The sequence below is a fragment of the Meriones unguiculatus genome, chromosome 15, assembly GCF_030254825.1.
Source record: "Meriones unguiculatus strain TT.TT164.6M chromosome 15, Bangor_MerUng_6.1, whole genome shotgun sequence".
Lineage (NCBI taxonomy): Eukaryota > Metazoa > Chordata > Mammalia > Rodentia > Muridae > Meriones > Meriones unguiculatus.
Genome location: NC_083362.1, coordinates 183,658 through 205,463, shown reverse-complemented (window position 1 = coordinate 205,463; position 21,806 = coordinate 183,658). Strand labels below are relative to the sequence as shown.

The 21,806-nt window shown below is 50.4% G+C and overlaps 1 protein-coding gene across 10 annotated transcripts in view; it reads left to right on the top strand.

Moving 5' to 3' along the window:
- Positions 1-21,806, top strand: part of Cux1 (cut like homeobox 1) — a 308,986-nt gene that overhangs the window by 257,328 nt on the left and 29,852 nt on the right. For 6 of the 10 annotated variants that reach the window (XM_021651488.2, XM_021651485.2, XM_021651484.2 and 3 more), the window contains 3 exons: positions 11,635-11,937; positions 16,161-16,349; positions 21,072-21,336. The exons of the other annotated variants lie outside the window; for them this stretch is intronic. In XM_021651488.2, coding sequence (XP_021507163.1) covers positions 11,635-11,937; positions 16,161-16,349; positions 21,072-21,336 — 757 coding nt within the window. The remainder of the gene's footprint in view (positions 1-11,634; positions 11,938-16,160; positions 16,350-21,071; positions 21,337-21,806) is intronic. 10 annotated transcript variants of the gene reach the window in all.

Sequence of the window (21,806 nt, the reverse complement as noted above, 5' to 3'; positions counted from 1 at the left end):
GGGTCACAGAGTCCAGTCTCTTGGGACAAAGGAAAGGTTGACCACTGCAGCTGCACAGAGTCAAGGGAAGGCGTCAGAACATCCAGTGAGTAAAATGCTCGCCTTGAAATCATGAAGACCTAAATTCCATCCCCAGAACCTATGTGGCATGTGCTTGCCAGCCCAGCACTTGCGAAAGCAAGGACTCCCCAGGGCTCACTGGGCTATAAGCCTCCTTGTTGGACTCCAGGCGAATGAGAGGCTGAAGCTCCTAAGAAATAACACCACGCATTAACCTGTCTTCCATATGTACTTATGTCTACGTGCACACACACACACACACACACACACACACACACACACACACACACGGAGAGAAAGAGAACAAAATTTGGTTTGAGTTATACACAGGCAAAATAAAAATCAGACCCATAGCAAAGCAACTGATAGAACATAAGGGTCAAGGAAGGTCTCCTATTTAGGGCTTTACCCAGACTGGAAAGAAGGGGCCATGATATCAATGACATGGGTACAAGCTTAGAAGTCGAAGTATTTACTAGGCTCCGCGGTGTGGAAGCTTATTATCTCTGAAGCCTCTTGCACTCTACTTCCACTTGCTGAGAACAGCCCCACTGTCGGGTGCTGTGTCTTCATCCAAGTCAGACTCCAACCCATCTGACTAGCCCATGGAGCTATTCCCCCATGAGGGAGGAGGAAGATGCCCACTGGGTCAGGAGGCAACCCAGAGGTGTCCTTCACTGGCTTCATCCTGGATTGTTTTTTGGTCCCTGAGGAACTGGAACCCTAAATATAGCCCATGTCTGAATTGGCAGATGTGGGGTGCATCCTTTACATAAGGGCCAAAATTAGCCCTTCATTTGGCACCTAAATAAAGAAGGTAGGCTGTCTTCGTACCACTTCACAATCAGGAGAGACTGGCATGGTAGCACATTTCACTGGACAGGGAGCTCCTGGATAACACACTTGAAGGCTGAGCAGCACGGCGTGAGGTGCTCGGCAGCCCCTTAGTCAGGCTTTCCCACTCGTTTGTCTAGAGCCAGTGTCACATGTCCCGAGCTAGCTCCAGCTCTCTGTAGCTGAGGGTGATCCTCCTGCCTCCACCTCCCATGTCCTGCTGGGGTTACAGGTGTGCACTCCTCCTGAGCCACGTAGTGCTGACAGCAGAACCTGGCACTGTGTGCAGGGCCCGCAGTCAGTCCACCGACAGCCCTGACGCCCTCATTCCTGAGGTAAGGTCTGTGCTGTCTCAGTGAGGACATGTCACGAACCGGGGAAAATAATCATAGTAATAATTCTCAGTTGGTCAGTGGGGAAAGGTGCTAACCACCAAGCCTGACAACCCGGGTTCCATCCCTGAGAGCCAAGAATGGAAGGAGAGAGCAGTCCTCCAGTTTGTCTGCTGACTTCCACGTGTGCACTGTGGCGTGTGCACACACACACACAAAGTAAATGAAAGTGTAATAAGATTTAAAAAGAACAACCATAATCGATGACTCCCTAGAAATAACGGGAGGGAGAACAGCAGCAGCCACTCAGGTTTCTGCAAGAAAAGAGAAGGTCCACACAGCATGCCAGGAGCTGGGTTAGTGGAGGGACTCCCCAGGGGCTGCAGGAAGATGTTATAATCAATTACCACATCATAACACTGATGTATGATAATTACTGAGTGTTTCTCCTGAGATAGTGCAGCATTTGGCGGGGATGCGGTTCCTTCATGGTCCACTGCCTGATTAATATGCAAATAATAGGCTGATTGCATGATGAATGCAGAAAATGAGCCCGCTGAAAGCAGGCGCACTGGAGCGGGGAAATGATACATTACTTTTACTGACGGTCCTGCATGAGGTACTCTTTCCAAACAATCTCATCTCAAATGAAGGAGAGCAGGATGGCAAGATTAGGAGGATGTGTAAAATAATGTACCTTAATAGCTTTTCAAACAAAGATATCTATAAGGAAAACGTCACCTGCTTCCTCAGAGAGCCAAAGTAGTTCACCCACCGGAGTGGTCGTTACAAGACAGGAAGTAGCAAGCTCCACTCGTGTGCCACTGGCTCCATGACTGGCCATGGAACAGCCTTGCTGGCTCAGCCCAGACTCATTACCTGCGTGCTGGCTGTTATTGAGTGGGGACAGGCTACTTGGGGGCATGTTTCTCCTAGCACAGGGGGACACAAAGCTCATGGCCCACAGGGTGCCATGGGGAAGGGGCTTTAGAGCTGTAGTCCCAGAAGGCCTGGAAGGAAAATATTGAAGACCGCCTTTTAAAGATGAGGCGTGGTAATGGACACCCATGTCCTAGCTTTGGGAGGCTAAAGACAGGGAACCAAAGTTCAAGGCCAGCTTTGACTTCTCCAAAAACACCACCTTTGGCCTGGGAACTCATTTGATTTATAGAACCCACAGTTTGGGTGGGAGGCATGGTGGTACTTGTAGCCAGGAAAGGCTGCAGCTGACACAGGTGTGATCCGCCTGCCTGGCCTCCCAGTGCAAGCACGCGCGCGCACACACACACACACACACAATTAATCTTTGATTGCAGCAAAACAGTTTTAACTAGAGGAGTTTGTTTTTTCCCCGGCAGTAATCTGTTTAGACTGTTTGTATGGCACGCGTTTTCTCTTAGCACCCAGGGTTCACTGATAAGTGTTCATACACACAGCTGCCTTAGTAATAAGGTTTTTGGAGGTTATTTGAAAGCCTTATTTCTGGATGGATATGGTCTGTAGTAAGGTGAATCCAGTGTCCCTGAAGCAGGGCCAACTGTGTCACCCTGTGTCACCCCCACGGTTGTAGCGAGCCTTCTAGACTTGATTGGAACTTGAGCAGTGATTATGATGGAAGCTCTGCTTCTGATAGGCTCATTTGTGACACTGAGCGGATGCAGCTCAGTTGGCAGGGCACATTCCAGGCCCTGCATTCCAGCCCCAGGACTACAGAACCCAGACACAGTGGTGCACAGCCATAATCCTAGCATTGAGGAACTAGAGTCCATTCTGGGAATAAATGAGATCATGACCCAAAAGAACAGTGACTGAATGAATGGCTGAATGAATAAATAAATGAAGGCCAGATGTGGTATATGCCTATAATCCCAGCAGTCATGAGCTAAGGCAAGAGGTGTGAATCTGAGGCCTGTCAACATGGAAGGCCTCTGACCCAGGTTCCTTTTAAGCAGTATGCTTGTTGTAAAGGTGCATGAGGAGCAGAGGGCCGCTGTACACAGCTGTGTCTCAGCTACCCATTCTTCTAGCCTCCTGTACTTGATGGCCCCCAGCCTCGGCCTCAGGGTGACGGGCGCTCTTCTACATCCCCGTCTTCATCCCAGAGTCTGTTAGTGGGACCTGCTGAGTACTGTCTCCACCCATTTGGCCTCAAATCCTGGTTTCCAGGGTGCTTCCTTCACGGGCTCACCCCAGATCTAGTTCCTGCCTGGCACTCCGAAGGTCTCATTACTCACTGAAAGGCAGGTGGCTCAGCAATGGCCAGGGAGGTGGAAGCAACTCAAGTCGAATAACTTGATTTTATCTGACAACCTTGCCCTGCTTGTGCAGAATATGAGCCTCCAGGCCAAAGGTGGTGTTTTTAGAGGACTGTGTAGTCCAGGCTGGCCTTGAACTTTTGATCCCCTGACTTTAGCCTCCCAAAGAGTTCCTTATGCAAAATTTGGAAGTCGTGTTTTTTTTAGTCCTGTCAGTACACAGGGAACACAGCAGCAGTGGTGCAGTAGAGCTTTAATGCTCTTTAATTACGTTCACATTTTAGCTATATCTGTGAGGTTATAGGTGTGCACTACCATGCCTGGGTTCTGTGTTGCTGGGACCCAGAGCCTCAAATGTGCTCTGCAAACTGAGCTGCATCTGCAGCCCGTGTGTGTCCCAAATAAGCCTATCAAAAGCAGAGCCCAGGAGCAGGAAGTCATAATCCATGCTGAAGCTCAGTTCAAGCCTAGAAGGGACTTGAATGTCTGACCCAGGGTCTCGTATGGTCCAGACTTGGAACTCCCAGCCCTCTTGCCCCGCTGAGTGCTGGGATGACAGGTGTGCACTATCACAGCTGTTGTGTGCAGCGCTGGGAATGAAGCCCCAGGCTTGGTGTATGCTAGGCAAGCACGATGCCTTTGAACTACGCCCGCAGCCCAGCTCTTTCCTTCCTGCCATTTGAAAAGAAAGGAATCCTGGTAGATTTCCTGAGACCTAAAGACAGCAGGGTTGGGGTGCTAACAAATAGAAAGGGAGGGGGAGGGGCCTGCTTGAGACCTGCTTCTGCCATCTGTTTGGCTGGATTTTCCCGGAGGAGGTAGTCTGCCCAGGGCTCCCTAGGAACTGGCCAGTGATAGAAGTCAGCATTTTTCATGGGTAGAGGGCTGTGGGTCACCTCTGACACAAATAATTCTTTCCTTGTTTCTTTCTTTCTCTTTCTTCCTTCCTTCCTTCCTCCCTTCCTTCTTTCCTTCTTTGGTTTTTGTGGTTGGTTGGTTGGTTGGTTGGTTGGGAAATGTCCCATAGCACAGGAAAAAGGTGGGCATGGCAAGCTGGGACATGGATCTGTATTTTGGTCAAAACGACACACGTTGAAAAGAAGGCACCTTGCGTGTGTGGGGCTGGGCTGGCTTCCCACCTTTGCTTCCACATGCTGGGATTAAAGAAGATACCTTGGAGACAAGTGGGAGGTGCCAGGAATTCTGTGAGAGTCTGCTGCTTCAGACAAAACCTAGGCATAGAGGTGAGGCCACCAAGCAAAGACGTATCTAGCTGTGTCAGGCAGGCCTCACATTATCACACAGTACAGGCCCTGACCTGTAAACCACGGGGCTAAGGAGACTGCGCTTCTCATATTCCGTACAAAGGCCTTGTGTGTGTTTGGGAGGCTGGATGCTCTCAGGGTACATGGTACACCCACTCTCCCTGGTTGTCCAAAACAGTTTGCTTGTCTGAACTGAGGTTGGGAAGAGCTCCAGGCTGGTGGTCACCCTCTTGTGACTTCCAGACCTGTTGATGGCTATGGGCTAGAAAGGGCCTCAGAGCCCTCCAGGGTGCCTGCTCCACTGAGGATGTCCACACTGAGCTCCCACAGCCTGCTGCACTGTTGCCTGCAGCTCCTGAGATGCATGCCCCTCTCTGGTTTAGTCGCCCGTTCCCTGAGCTCCCTAGCTCTGCTGGGCCATACCTCCCTCTTCTCCTGTAACCTGCTCCCTACAGTCTCCACTTCTCTTCCTCATCTGTCATGAGAGTCACTTGGAGTTGCCTGGCCTGGCACAGCCTCAAAGTCTAAGCTCTGGACATAATGAAAAGCGGTGCATCAGACCAGCCGCCAGTTAAATAATGTTTGGGTTCTTGTCAGAATGTCACAGAGTACCCTGTCATTTTGTTTCAGCAACTTGTCCTTCTGAACGCACAGTTCGCCGTATGGCATGCCAGCAGTAAAAATGTCACTTGCAATAATTACTTTTTGGAGGAAATGCTTGCTGACTTCCTACCTTCAAGCTGTTTTTTACACAGTGGGGAGATAATCAAAAATGACTTCATCCTGACTGCTCAAATGAACACTAAATGGAATTTGGGTTATTACTGAGATAGAGGAGGGCTGGGCGTGGAAATTGCAGCAGCAGATCGGATAAACTGCAGAGCGATTTGTCTTGGAAAATTGGGGCGGATATGTGTTTTCCATTGGCTTCTCCTGAAAGCTTAAAGCAGCTGTTGTTTAGCCTGCTGTTTGGGGAATAGAATATCTTTCATAATCCTTTTATGGCTCCCAAACACCTTGTATATCTCTGCATGCCCTGAGCCACTGTCCCTGCCCTCTGTGCTTCAGAGTCCAGGTCTACACACAGTCAGGTGACTCCTCATAGATCACCTGTGTCACACCCTGCCTTCCATTGCTGCCAGAGCCTCGAAGCCCAGTGTCCGTGTCTGTATACCCACCCAGGCCTGAGTGTGCTAGGCCAGTGTTTACCACTGAGCTTTTAAAATATGCAAATTAGCCTTATTATCATAGACCCAGGGCTGCCTAAACCATTGAAAGCAGGGGTGTTTTTGTTGAGGAGATCTGTCTAATTTCTGCCCAATGCCTAGCAGAGTACAGGACACAAAGTGGGTGCTTTAAAATGTGGGTGAAGGAGCCATCAAGATGGCGTAGCAGATAAGAACACCTGCTGCCAAATCTGAGAAGCTGAGTTTGATGCAGGGGATCAGCTCCAAAGCTGCCCCCAGACCTCCGCGCATGTGCCATAGTAGGTGCACAGTTGGGGGGGGCATGGGTGTTCACCTGGAGAGAAGAGAGAGGACATTTTAAAAGAAATAAAACCTTAAAAATTTTTTTTCCAAGACAGGGCTTCTCTGTGTAGCCCTGGCTGTCCTGGACTCACGCTGTAGACCAGGCTGGCCTTGAACTCACAGTGGTCCACCTGCCTCTGCCTCCCTGAGTGCTAGAAGTAAAGGCCTGCACCACCATGCCCAGCTGATGTGGATGGATAGAATGAGGCATGGTGGTGCAGGCCTTAGTGTCAGTACTTTGGAGGCAGTGGTGAGAGGGTCAAGGGTCACCGTTTGAAGGTGAGGCCAGCCTACTCGACTTAATGAGTCCTAGGCCAACCAGGGCTGCACAGGAGGTAGATAGGTGTCTATGGGTAGACAGATGAAAGGCGGAGTGAGTGACTGGCACATGGCTGTTGGATGGAGACACGGGTAGGTGGGCGGGTAGATAGGTGAATCGGCCACAGAGATTGTCAGGCTGGTGGCAGGCAACATTGTAAGTAGAAACGCAGTTTTTCCATCCTGCTCTGGCTCCCATCCTTGCTCCATCCAAGGATATCTGACCAGATGGAGCCACCTGGTTTCCCAGCCTGCAGTGTGGGCACGTGTCCAAGCAGGGTTACTAGGAGATGGGAACAAGACACTGGCCAAGGTCCCCAGCACATAGCCTCATGCATATGTGGTTTTTAAAAAAAGTGCATTGAGCCCATGGAATAACTTCTAGTGACGCTTCACCAGGCGCAAGTCCTGCTGACATGCGTGTTGCGGAACCACTGCCCAGAAAGACAGGTCTTCGCACATTCAGCGCAGGGCAAATGCTGAGCAACTGTGCAGGTGGCTCTGTAGGATGAGATGTTCGAGTGTGTCCAGGGCACCTCTGCTGTGTCCTGGAAGATGGGCATAGGACTGAGGCATAAAGTCCTCTCCACAAGCATCGCCCTGGCACCTGGGCACAGTAAGCCCAGTCAGTTCAGTTCCGTGGTGGCGGCTGTGAAAGTGGATACAAAGTAGGGTTGGTGTTTGGCTTGTCAGTGAAGGTGATTTGTTTTGTTTTTTTTGTGCATGTGAGCATGTGCACATGCTCCTATGGGGTTCTTTGCATATGGCACATGTGGAGGCCTGAGGCACATGTTGCTGACGAGTCTTCCTCTGTCACTGTCCACCCTGGCTTTGAAAGACTGTCTCTCGCTGAAACTGGGGCTTGCTGGTTCAGTTAGGCTGGCAGGGGAGGGATCCGCTGTCCCCACCTCCCCAGAACTGATCTTACAAGAGCTGCAGCGCTTAGCCTTTAGCTGTTTGCGTGAGGGCTTCTTGCTTAGTTAGTTTTATTATGGTTATCAGCTGCTCTGTGTGTCACGCTGTGCATACGGAAGCAGAGAACAGTCCTCAAGTACCAGGTGTCTTCTTCCCCCGTGTGGGTCTGAGGGATCGCACACAGGTCATCAGGTGGCAAGTGTGCTCACTTACCAGGCCGTCTCGCTGGGCCCTCACACGTTGGCATGAGGTCTTCCTACTTCCATGGCAGACGCAGTACCAGCTGAGCCATCTCCCAGTCCTATTTCATTTTGTGTTTTTTTAAAACAGATTCTCACTATTTAGCCCCTGAAGGCCTAAAACTGAAGAGTCTCCTGTGCCAGCCTCTGGAGCACTGGAATTGCAGGTGCTCACTAGCACTCACTAGCACACTCAGCCTCCGGAGAAGAGGTCTTACACTCCACCCCACAGCACCCCCGCAGCAGCACATGCCCTCTGAATGGCTCACCAAACATCCTACCATGCAAGGGACTCCAGGCCTCATTCAGATCCTCCCACCACATCTCTTTGAACCCTTCATGCTCCTCCTAAGTTGCTTTTGAACCTGCACCTCCATCCCACCTTCCACAGCTCTCACAAGAATGCAGCAACACCATGCAGCCAAAGAGGCTTTCAGTTCAGCCCCCAGCACTGACTGAGGCAGGGGTGTTGGACATGCCTGCAGTCGCAGATAAGTAGTAAGTTCAAGGCCAGCATGGGATGCATGAGACTTTTTTTTTTTAACAAGAACAAGAAATAAAAGCAGTATAACCTGAGAGTACAATTAGTCTTGCATGCCATGTCTCTGTGAATAAGCCCCTCCACCAGGCACATTCAGATGCTAGCCAGCCTCAGCAACTTGGAACAGAGTGTGACATCTGCAATAGGGGCTTCCCCTTACTCTATCCTGGGGAGTGCACAGGGACACTCCTCATGCATGCTAGGTGTACACCTGTTAGGTTTTGCTGGCCTTGCATAACCAGCATGCATGCAAGAGGCTGTTGAGCACACAGCTGGGAGAAGGACTAGCAGCTGCTGGGTGAGATCTGCCTCCTAGACAGCAGCCAGCCCTGTGCTGTGTGTTAGGCCAGCAGCCATGGTATTGACCTTGCTGTGGGTTAAAGGACACAAACCTAGCAGAGATCTGTTTATCATGCTCGGGACACGTGCTATTCTTGACAGTAGTCAGTGAATAAGATGGATGATCTGCCAAATGGGCCCCCTCGCATGGGTGAATCAGGGTGAATTTACAGTACAATTCTTTTGCTGCTTCCGACACACAAACAACATTTGCTGGGTTTTAGACCCTGCTGCCTGGTGACCCAGAGGTGAGTGGAAAGAAGAAATCTGATTTACAGAATTCATACTGCCTTAAAGATGGATACAGGTCATTTCTGCCCCCATACCCATCTTTTTTACATGTCTCACAAAGCAATTCAGTTGTTTTCTTAACCTGATTTTTCCAGGCTTTATGAGATATGAGCTTTATGAGATAGTGGGACTGTTTACCAATTGAGGACATTACACAGGCTTATTGGATTCAACTGTGGTTCCATTTCAGGTCTCGTTCTTTCTAGGCGCTCATTCAAATACCTGTGTTTTTAATATATGTCCTGGATACAGGAGAGGTTGTTAATGCAGACATCTGGCAGATATTCTAAGAGGCTCTGGAGATAGCTTAGTGGTAAACGCACTGGCCGCATAACTGCAAGGACCTAACCTGAGACCCCCAGCACCCACATAAAAGCTGGGTGTTACCGTGCGCCTCCTACCCTCTGCTCCGGGAGGGTCGCCGGGGCTGGTAGGCTCCAGTGTAGTGCCAGGTAACATGACAGACCTTATTTCAAGGAGAGAAGGTAAGGGATGATAGAGCAGGATACCCGACATCCCCCTCTAGAATCTGCATGAGCATGTATGCTTGCACACACATGCATGCACACACGTATCACACATTCTAAATAAACATTCATATGTATATGCCATAAACTGGACGTAAAGTCTTCCTTGTTACTTTTTACTCCACTAACAGTGTTGTTTATTTGTCTGGTTATTTGCTGGTTTGGCTTTTGCCTAGCCACCAGACACACTCAGCAGGTGCTCTGCCACTCACGGTACCACACCATCAGCCAGTGCAACAGTATTTTGGGCTACCTGCAGCTGTGCTGACAGTGTGACTGGGGGACTTGTTACAGCTTGAGAGAGCAGCAAACAAGAAGACACAGAAGGCTCTGCCCTTGTACTCTAGCCAACATTACCAGCCGGTCGACTGTTAGCCACGGGAGAAAATAGTTTCATTTTTATATAAATGAGAGCTTTAGGTTGAATGCAGACCTTCATAGGAAGGAAAGTGCACTTTAATGCAATTGTCATCACTCAGACAGCAACGTAAGCACACCTTGCCTGGCCCTCACATGTGGCCCCATGGTCTACGGCCCAGTGGCTTCAGTAAAAGAGAGGGAAGAGGTATGCCAAACACAGATTAGCCCAGGGACAGATTGGTGGAAAGGAGTCATTCACCCTTCCCTTCTCGATGTTCTGTGTCGTTGGAAATTAGGATATGACCAGTCTTCATTCAAGTAACCCCAAACCAGCCTCAAGGCAGTGTGCCAGGCTTCACAGGTGATGCTGGGGGGGAGGGGGTTGTTGCTCACTGTGTTAGTTTTCTTGTTGCTATGACAAGAAGCCTGCGAGAAGCAACTTAAGGAATGTTTATTCTGGCTCACAGATGGAGAGGGTACCTCCCATCATGGTGAGATGCATGATGGCAGGAGCATGAGGCGGCTGCTCACATGGCACCACCGTCAGGAAGAGAGAGAGGTGGATGCTCATGCTCAGCTCGCTTTCTCCTTGTCATGCAGGCAGGGACTGCAGCCTGTGGAGCGGGTCTTCCCATGGCAGTTACTTGGCCTAGAAACGCCCCCACTGGCATGCCCGAGGCTGGCCCCTTCAGTGCTTCTGCATCCTCTCACACTGGCCATATTCACCGTCACCTCAGCTACTGAGCAGGTGTACACTTCCCCGGCCACCTTCAGTGACCCCCCTCCCTCCCAACAAGGCACAGGCTGTTGTAAGCAAGGAACATTCGGTGCCTGATGGTCTCCGGTCGGGTGCCATTCACAGTATGATCTAGATGAGCAGAGAGCCTGGGCTCCAAACAAGCAGGACCCGCCACCTTGCTGTGGTGCCTCTCCTCCCGTCGTCTCAGCACCCCTGGTAGTCTTACCAAAAAGCAACCTGACCACAAGACTTAAGTCTCCCTGGACCACCAGAGAGACCGACAGCTGAGGGTTAGGGCTCAGGAGTCTTTGCAGCCATGTGACCGTCTACTCATAGTGCCCTCAACCTAAAATGATGTGTCCACACTTACGTGTGCATGTGCAGGCCAGAGGACATGTTCGGTTCTCATTCCACAGCCACCACCCAGTCTCTCACTAGTCTGGAGCTTGCTGGGTACGCCAAGCTGACTGGCCAGAGAGCCCCAGAGGTCAGCCTGTCTCTGCCTCCCCAGTGCTGGGATGACAAGCATGCACTATGATGGCCGGCCTGTTTACATGGTTTTCAAGGTTAGGACTCAGATCCCTGTGCTTATAAGGCAAACACTTCCCCTACTGAGCTACTTCTCCACCGCCTGTCCATATTTTTGTTCTAGAAAATACAGAAGAAATAATCACATATATTAGAATCAACCCCCAGTCCCTCTGAATAACCAGAATCATAGGGTTTGATTAGAACAAATCATAGCAGTCATAATGAAAGGATTTTTTGGGTTTTTGTTTGTTGTTTGTTTGTTTGTTTTGTTTTAGCAAAAATGCCAATATTAAGCCTTCAGAAACCCTTTATTTGAACCTTTAGTTGATTTTTTTTTCTCTTCGTTGGTGTTATTTTTGTTCCTTTAATGCAGAAAATTAGAGGTTACACTTAATTAAAAAACTAAGAAATAACATAGACAGTCCTGAGGACTACCACACAACACCCTTATGGATTGGGGGTGGGGGTGGGGGTTAATTATTTCCTAAGGAAGCAAACTCAGTGCACATGGTGAAAGATGACAATTTTAAGTGGCCGTTCTTGCTGTGTTTAATTCTAGAAAGCACTCCAAAGACCTCTGCCAGCTGCAGCCCTGCCCCTGAGTCCCCAATGAGTTCCAGCGAATCTGTGAAGAGTCTCACCGAGCTGGTCCAGCAGCCCTGTCCCACTATTGAGACCAGTAAAGAAGGCAAACCGCCAGAATCCAGCGATCCACCCGCCTCAGACTCCCAACCCACAACGCCGCTGCCTCTCTCTGGACACTCAGCCCTCAGCATCCAAGAATTAGTAGCCATGTCTCCTGAGCTGGACACCTACGGCATAACCAAGAGGGTCAAAGAGGTGCTGACGGACAACAATCTCGGTAGGTGCCCATTGCCAGGTCGTCAGACACCAGTACTGTTTGTAGCCTTGAAAGGTTGGGGGCTGGGGGCTGCAGGCTGAGCCAGCCAAAGGCTCTAAATTTCCATGCATCAGAGGTTTTTTTTACATTGCCACACAAAGTAGTTGTACACCAATTCATAAAAGATTAAAAACAGAAATCTCATGTTTTAAGCTTGATTTTGTACTGAGTACATAGATAACCTTCCTGAGTTACAAGGTTGGAGATGCCCAAACATAACAGTATACTCTAAAGAACCTGGTCCTATGGGCATGGCTCAGAGCCAGAGCCCCTGCCTAGAGCCCCCCAGTGAGGGGCTGGGGTGTGTGGCTCAGAGCCAGAGCCCCTGCCTAGAGCCCCCCAGTTTGGGGCTGGGGTGTGGCTCAGTGGTTACAGCTCCTGCCTAGAGTACCCCAGTGAGGAGCTGGGATGTGGCTCAGTGGTGGAGCCCCTAGAATACTTGAGACACTGGGTTCCAACCTCAGCACAAAAAGAAACAAAACATGAACTCTGTTAGTGTGAGTACTAGCCTCCTCCCAGCTCCCCCCCAGCCCTGAGAAGACAGCCTGCAAACCAGAGCAGATGTGGCGGCCCAGAGAGGCCTCCTCAATTAGAGCATGCCCCGTAGAGCCCAAGTTCAGGGTGGATATGAGAACAGATCAGCCGAATCCTGCATTATCAGGTCACTTTATAGATATCAAAAACAAGGTCCACTCCCATGTTCCCTCACTGTGCCTGCTGTGGGCAAAGCATGCTATGTGAGCCAGCCCGTCAGCGATACTGTCTCAATCTTGCCTATCACAGCTGGTAACTCTCAGTAGCTCCAAGGCCCCTGCCTGGTAGCTTGAAGCCATCTAATGCTGCTGTTACCTCTGCTGCTTTGCAGTACTGGGCTGGCCATCCTCTCATGGTGTCAAGCCCAGGCCATATGCCATGTACATGCTGCAGCTAACCGGGGCTCTGCCTGAAGTGGTCTAGGAGGTTCTCTGTGGCTTCTGGGTGGGAGCTGCTGTGGCCCTGCAAATATTTTTATGCCACCATGCTTCCTCAGGGCTGGTCAGTCAGGCCCTCCTGGGCTGGCTCAGCAAGAAAAAGTCTGACTTCTTTGCAGGTCACATGCCCCCATGAGTCCCAGGTAAAACATCCACGAGAGTAGCACACTGAGACTCGAACCACACAGCACCTTCAGGAAGGCCCTGCTTGCCTTACCTTTGCCAGGGAAGAGCAAGACAAGAAGAGCATTGCTGTTGAGGCTGGAGAGAGAGCTCAGTCTATAAAGTGTCATGCAGTACTGAGTTTGTTCCCTAAAATCCGTGTTAAAAAAAAAAGTGTTAGGCTGGCTTGTTTGTAATCCTCCTGTGGATCAGGCAGGGACAGTAGGATTCTTGGGGCTAGCCAGCCAGCCTAGCTGAAGTACAGGCCAGTGAAAGAACTGTGTTAAAAATACAGGGTGAGAGCCAGAAAAATAGCTCAGTGGATAAAGGCACTTGCTGTCAAACCTGCTGCCCTAAGTTTAATTCTTGAAACCCACATAGTGGAAAGAGAAAACCTGCTCCTACAGGTTTCCCTCTGGCACACGCTCGAAAGTTGCTGCTGTGTGTCAGCGGAGTCTGCCAGTGACGTACAGTCTGGAGTCAAGCCCAGCCGTCATCTTGAGTCCCCACCTCCCGTCTGTGCACTGTATTGTCCAAAACAGAACACGGGAGAAGGAACATCTACTGAGAACAATTGTAATCGTTCATTCATAAAAAGATGAAAATATAGCTGCTGATTTGAGAACAGCCCAAACCCCATATGTTCATCGGTTATTGAAATGTGGAAGGATTCCTACACTTGAGTCACCCCCTTCTTCACAGACTTGTCACGAGTCCAAGGAAGCAGTCCTATCGCTGTTGCTACCCATCCCCAGATAGAAAGCACCCTTCCATGTAAATGTTGAGAATACGAGAAGAAACCCCTCTTTTCAAACTGCCAAGTTGTAAGATCGCAGTTTGTCAGTGACAAACGCTGGAGCCTCCTCCTGGGCATCACTAGCTAGGCTCCATCCTTACTGGAGAGTTAGTCGGCTTACATGTGGCGAGAGCCCTCCCCTGCTGCCCTGCAGGACTTTCCAGTTTCCGGCCTGAAAGACTTCTGGGAAAGCCTGTAGCCCATCGCACTCAGAAGCAGTTTCCTTGCTGGCTCTAACTGTTCTTAAGATTTGTAGGGAGTTGCCTGCCTTCCCACAGGGTCCTTGATACAGTGGTGGGCACAGGCTGGCCAGCTTCAAGCTGCAGCACACAGCAGAGATGATCCCTGCCCGGTCAAGTTTCAGATGTACTCCCAGCTTCACCTTGTACCCTGGCACATTCAAACACTGTACCACTGAGCCACACTCCCAGCTCCTCAGTGTGGGATTCTAGGCAAATGCTCTACCCCTGAGCTGTACCTTCAATCTAGTATATTCAAGGTTAAAACAAACATTCAAAAACACCTAAACTAAACTTGGCTACATGCTCAAGCACATTTATAGTCTATACTGGCACCTCACTGTCTCTGGACTCTCCCTGTAGTGGTTTCAGTTCATAGCCAAGGACATTCCCACAGATAGCATAAGCCACCATAGCCTCTAGCTGTGGTGTAGAGTTGGTGCGTTCTTCCTAGCATCCTCTGTCCCGGGTGCTGTGTTAGATAAATAGTGGCCTTCTGATTCCACTCTCCATTTCCACCCATTCGCTCTGTCCATTCAAGCTTCTCTGTCAGTCCATGTGGGTCACAGTAGATTTTGCTGTGTAGCCCTCTCCCCTCACAAAGGAAAGGCTTTCATGAGGAAGCAAACTTTGTATGCATGTGTGTATGTGTGTGCACGTACACATGGAGATCAGAAGTCATATGGATTGTTTTCTTCAAACTCTTTTTCCCTTACTTTTGGGACAGGACCTTTCAATGAACCTGGAGAGTCCTGTTAGGACTAGATGGGCTGGCCACCAAGCTGCAGGGATTGGCCTGCCTCTGCTCCCCAGCACAGGGGTTACAGGCACACACCACTGTGCCCAGCTTTTCATATGGGGTTCTAACTCAGGTCTTCATACTTGCTCATAAGAGCTTTAACGATGAGCTATCTCTTCAAGCCCTTCTCTCTGCCTCTCTCTCTGTCTCTGTGTCTCTGTCTCTCTCTTTGGGTTTTTTGAGACCAGAAAAACCACAGGGTTTCCCTGTGTGGCCTTGGCTGTCCTAGACTCACTTTGTAGACTAGGCTGGCCTTCAACTCACAGCAGTCCACCTGCCTCTGTTTCTCAGAGTGCGGGGATCACAGGCGTGTGCAGTGCAGGCGTGGGTGCTCTCATGCCCTCTACTGCACCTGCCCACGCTGAATGGGAGAGCGGGGAAGTCCAGGGAAGATTTGGTCTTCTCTGAGCCACAGTCAGCAAAAGCGGCTTAGACTGGAGAAGCCAATGAGCCTTTCAGATCAGAGACTTCCAGACTTCTCCCTCCTGCCCAGGGGTCAACTGCCTGTTCTTTCAGCACTACCCTCCACTTTGCAAATCACGAGAAGACACCCACTTGGTCTCTGGTTAGAAGCTGCCTGAGAGTTCAGCAGCTGCCACTCCATTTCTGGGCCTGTGTTTTAGGGATTTCACAGATACCAATAGATACTGCAGCTGTCCACCCTCAGTTCACCTGACTCCTGGAAGCTTTTCTTTTTTTTTTTCTTTTTTTTTTTTAATTTTCTTTTTCCTGAAGCTGTTGATATGTAGTTCAAGCTAACCTGGAACTCCCTGTGTAGTCCAGGCTAGCCTAAAACTGCTGATCCTCTGCCTCAGTCATCCAATTGCTAGACTTTACAAGAGTATATCGCTCTACCTACTACCTAGAGGATTCTCTGAAAGCTTAGTTATATGTCACATACATGCAGAGTGCAAGTATATTCTGATTTTCTTGCCATTGAAGCTGTTAGAAGACAAGTGGAAGAAGTGATTCACTACTGAAACTGGAGCACCAGGGTGGAGTGTCGACCCTGAGTCAGCAGCAAGAGGCAGGGGCCATGCTCAGTAATGGCCCACTCCTCTCACATGCACAAAGCCCCAGGGTCTCTCTCCAGCCCTATGAAAACAAGTGTTGTATAGCCCAGGCCTCTGCAGTCCAGATGATGGGCCACTGAACCGGCTCTTGTCACCTGCCTGACCCATATCTGTGAGTGACCATTTCTCATATCTGCTTTCCAGGTCAGCGCTTATTTGGGGAGACCATCCTGGGGCTCACCCAGGGCTCTGTCTCTGACCTCCTTGCCCGCCCAAAACCCTGGCACAAGCTCAGTCTGAAGGGACGGGAGCCCTTTGTCCGCATGCAGCTGTGGCTGAACGACCCCAACAATGTGGAGAAGCTGATGGACATGAAGCGGCTGGAGAAGAAAGGTACCTGCTCACTTCCGCCACCCGGGCCCCACGCGGCACACACATGCCCTTTCCGGAAACTTCCAAGAGCTGGGGGAGGCGGATCCCTGACCCCTCCCTTGGGCTCTAGAAGACAGGGCCCTGTAATTTAGAGTATCAGCCAGTGAGGAGCTAAGAGGACAAGGAAGACTTACCCATCCTGGGGGCCAGGGTCTGTAAATAAAGACCTATGACCCTTAGAGCACCCTGGTCTGTGGTAATGGCTCGTTTGCTCTTAGGTCGTTTATTACGTCATCTGCTGTATGTGTGGATGTGCTCATGATAAAGGCCTGTGAAGATGGTGAAGAGCACCTCAAGAAATGTGCACTGATGGGCAGGGCTTGTAACTACTTTGTAGAATGCTTGCTTGGCACACATGAGGACCTGGGTTAAGCCCCCAGGACTAGGGGAAATAAAAGAGAAATGGGGGCTGGAGAGATGGCTCAGAGGTTAAGAACACCGGCTGTTCTTCCAAAGGTCCTGAGTTCGATTCCCAGCAACCACATGGTGGCTCATAACCATTTACAGTGAGAACTGGCGCCCTCTTCTAGTTCTCAAGCACACATGCAGGCAGGACACTGTATATGTAATAAATTAAAGTATAGCTTTTAAAGAAAAGGAAATGTTGTCTTTTTTTTTTTTTTTTTTTTTCCAGAGCTGAGGACCGAACCCAGGGCCTTGCGCTTGCTAGGCAAGCGCTCTACCACTGAGCTAAATCCCCAACCCCTAAAGAAAAGGAAATGTATTTTGAACCAGGCATAATAGTGTACTCGTGTAAAGAGGGGGGCAGGGGGCAGAGCTGTGATTGTTGGCACCATTATGCCAAAGGTCTGCCACACTAGGACCTCAGGATGCCCCTGCCTGTTAGTAGTGTGCCTACAGAGTAGCTCTCCACCCATGGAGGGCCACCTTAACTGGCCATGGCCCATCCTAAGGTGTGACCCATAGCCTCCAGGGCAGCTCCAGGCAGCACCACATACTTGAAAAGCCTAGTGACTTCCCATGTTGTTAAATTATGTTAAAATTCAAGCAGAAATCCAAAGAATGATCTGAAGAACCTAATAGAGAAACTGCGGGTAGGGCATGGGCCGTTAAAGCTATCACTTGGGCAGCTGAGGCAGGGGGTAAGCAGTGACTCAGCTGCTCTTGGTGTGCACACAGCCTGGGATCCCACCCCCACATCACTGAGCCCAAGGAGGTAGGAGGGTCAGGAATTCAAGGTCATCTTTGGCTACCTAGGAAGCCTGAAGAGATCTCAGAGAGGAAAGAGGGTACAAGGCCTGCCTGAGCTCCACACAGATTGAGTAGAGCAGACCGAGCAACTTTAGTAAGGCCCTAGCTCAAAGATAAGACAAGTAAAAGAAGCTAGTAAACACTGCTGCTGAGTTCCAGCAGTTTCCAGGCCCTACCAAGATAATATTAAAGTGTCCACGCCCTGTCAAAGCCAAGACCAGCCACCTCCAAAGCATTTCCCTGTCCCTTCAGGTGTCCCCAGAGAGCTTTGTTCATCTGCCTCTTCGCTGTCCCAGATTAGCTGCTGCAAACTTTCCAGACCTCTACCTTCCTTCCACATGGGCTCTGGTGCCATCTTGTGTCACAAAAGTGTTACTGTCTCAGTGGAGCCCACACCTTGGGACATCCCATGTTCCCAGAATGGCGTTTGAGCCATTCATTAGGGCTACTAGCTAGGGAGGCTTGCACTAGCCTTCTCAGGCAGCTGGGTACCTGACCTGGCAATAACATGGCTGCGGTAGCTATCACTCCTGAGCATGTAGAGCAGTGGCTGTCAACCTTCCTAGGGCTGCAGCCCTTTGGTACAGCTCCTCATGTTGTGCTGACACCCAACCATGACAGTATTTTCACTGCTGCTTCACAGCTGTAATGTTGCTACTGTTAGGAACTGTAATGTAAACATGTATGGATTTAATGGTCTTGGGTGACCCCTAAAAAATGACAGGCATGTACCTGTAATTCCAGCACAGAGGAGGTGGAAAGGCAGATGGGTCCCAGAGCCTCCCTGGCAAACCATCTAACCTATTAGATGAGTGCCTGAGTAGTGAGAGACCCTCAAAAACAAAAGAAAGGGAGGGCTGGAGAAGCGGCTCAGCACGTGAGAGCCCTTGCTGCTCTTGAAAAGGACCCTGCTCAGTTCCCAGCACCCTCGTGACTTAGGCCTGGAACCCAAGACCCATAGAGTCTGACATGTCTGCACTGCACTCCCTGCACATCCTTGCCCGCCCTGCCTCACACACATATCACAAACACAAAACAAACGAAAAAGGCAGGAACATTACTAGAGATTGTTCTCTGGGGATTCCACAGACATGAGTACCTGCATTATGTACACACACACACACACACACACACACACACACACACACGGGGTGGGGTGGGAGGGAGGAAAAGTAATGATTGGTGTGACTGATGCCTTGCTAAAGCAATCTCAGTGATTTATGGCTCCAGGCACTGTTGGCCATAACAGATGCACACAGCAGAGAGGCCACACAGTGTCCCAGAACCTCCATTCCCACACTGCCCCTCACCCATACACCTGTCCATTCAGTGCACACTAAGCAAGACCTCCTCCTCATGACCCCTCCCCACCCTGCCTCCATAAGTGAAAAGCGCCTGTCTCCATCGTCTGCCAATCACTCTACATTTTCTCAGGCCAAGGGCATTCTTCCATAACCTTGTTGTACCTCAGCCAGGAAGTGATCTACATGGAAGACCATCCTGGTCAGTCCAGCACCCATTTATCTCTCCTGATCTGATCTCTCCTCAGCTTTGGCTGTGTCCTGACCTTGTTACCAGCCCAAGCTCTTCCACCTTCCAGATCCTAAACTCAGACTCCTGATTCCCCCTGTCCTATACCCTGTCACCTTTCTCTCTCTGCTTCACTTACCTAGGATCCTCCATCACCCCGTCCCGCCCCAAAGATTTTTGGCATCCCTTTCTTCATTTCTGGCCACAGTACGGTACTCTCCAAATATCTTCCCACTCCACCCCTCCCTCCCACCCTGAGCACCCCTCCTAGTGCTGTGCCCCAGCCACACCCCTCTCTGTCCCCCTGGGCTGCTGAGTGCCTGCACCAGCTCTAACAGACTGGCACCTGTAACGCCAGCTCACTCCCCAGTGATGGCTCCGTAACCCTCCCCTTACTACTTCTCTCCCATCTCCTAGTCTCTCTTTCTGCAGACAGCCTGCCTTTATCCCACAACCCCATCTGTTTCCATGTGTTCTTGCTCCAGGTTCAGGACCCTGCCTTGGTCAGTCTAGCGACCTGGCTTCCTCCCCGCGCCTTCTCCACAGGCTCTCTCCTCAGCTTAGAGTTTGTTCTTTCTCTTTGTGGAGAATGGTTGGGATTGACCCAGGGCCAGTGTGAGTAAACTCCATTCTCTGCCACAGAGCCATACTCACTCATTAAAAAGCTACTCAGAGCCCTGACTTCCACTCCTCTTCTCCCTCCCTCCCTCCCTTGCCTCCTTGCTTGTTTTGAAGACTTGTTTTACTGTGTAGCCCAACACAATCCTAAACTGACAATCCCGTTGCCTCAGTCTCCCAGAGCAATTGCCATTTTAGTTAGCTTCCCTGCACACCACCTTCACTGGCTACCCTTGCTTCCTCCCTTCAGCCTTTGCTGCCCAGCACCATGAGTCACTCCCTCTCTCCAGGACTCCAAAGTCCAGTCTCCCTCTAGTGCTAGATGCTGCTGGCCGGCCGGCCCCTCGAGGTTCTCCAGCCCTCCCTGTAACACCTTTGGCCCCAGCCTGTCATCATGTCCCTGGGTCCTTCCTTAGCATCTCTCTGGGAATGTCCTGCTGGTATGCTGGGGTGTGCCAGGGTTCCATTTTGATGTAACTCGTCTCAATCACTGACTTCGTTGCCATTGTCTTCCTTCCTCTGCTTTCCTCCCTTCCTTTCTTCTATATTCTACCCACTCTTTTTCTCTAGAAAGGGTCTCATATGATCCAGGCTGGCCTTAAACTATCTGTGTTTCGATGACCTTCACCTGACCCTCCTGCCTCCACCTCTCAAGTACTAGGATTACAAGCACTCACCAGCTTGCCTTGGGTTTCCACTTTCTGGTTAATCCAACATTGTCCTTCAAAATGATCTTGAACTATCCTCTTTTCTGGAAAGTCTCTCAGTGCATTCCAAGCTCTGTCTAGTGATCTCCATTAGTAGCCCTCCCAGGTGCCCAAGAGTCCCTGCCAGCAGAGGTGGATCTTTCTGCAGCCTTTAGTGAGCTGTCAGGTTGAACAGGGTCAGCTGGGAACCTGCTTAACATCAGAGTAGGCCTCAGTGTGCGCTGAGGACAGTGTGGTTCTACTGCAGGCTTTTATTTGGGGGCTGTTTGGTTTCGGGGTTTGTTGCTGTTTTGATTTAGTTTTTTTGTTTTTGTTTTGAGTCCTAGGGCTCAAACTCAGAGCATTATACATGCTAGATAAGCACACTACTGCTGAGCTATACCCAGCTATTTGGTTTTGGGATTTGTTTTGTTGTTTCACACTAGGTCTCACTATGTAGCCCAGACTAGCCTCAAACTCATGAGCCTCCTGCCTTAACTTCCTCAATGTTGGCATTACGTATGTGCCCCATCACACCCAGGCTATAGGTTTTTCAGCATCCTGCACTGTTTCCAGGGCTGAGGCTTTGGTTTCCCTGCTGTTCCTGACTTCACCTTCTCTCTCTCTCTCCCTGCAGCCTACATGAAGAGGCGACACAGCTCTGTCAGTGACAGCCAGCCCTGTGAGCCCCCCTCTGTGGGGATCGACTACAGCCAGGGTGCCAGCCCCCAGCCGCAACACCAGCTGAAGAAGCCTCGAGTGGTGCTGGCTCCAGAGGAGAAGGAGGCGCTGAAGCGAGCGTATCAGCAGAAGCCATACCCGTCACCAAAAACAATCGAGGAGCTTGCTACACAGCTCAACCTGAAGACCAGCACCGTCATCAACTGGTTCCATAATTACAGGTAGAGCCTGCCAAGAGCCCCACAGCCCCGACCATGAGTGCCTACCTCACAGAGCACTGGGTAGCCTTGGTCCCTGAAGAACAAAACACTGCTGTGCACCATGAACAGCTGGCTAAAGGGACTACCGCCCCACATGGCTGACCTCCTCCCAGGGCTGACGAAACGTGTGTGTGTGTGTGTGTGTGTGTGTGATGTGTGATGTGGAGGTCAGAAGACAGCTCTCGGAATTTAGTTCCAACCACTGTACGGGATTCTGGGGGGGAACTCAGTTTGTCAGGTCTGTGTGCAAAGTGCCTTTGATTGCTGGTTCATTTTGCTGGTGGTATTATCATCATTTTAGACAGTGTCTGGCCTGTAGACCAAGATGGCCTCAAACCCAGAGATATCTCTACCTCTGCCTCCCAAGTACTGGGGTTAAAAGCCACATCCAGCCCTCAGGGTTTCTGTTAAAAAAACAAAACAAAAAACAA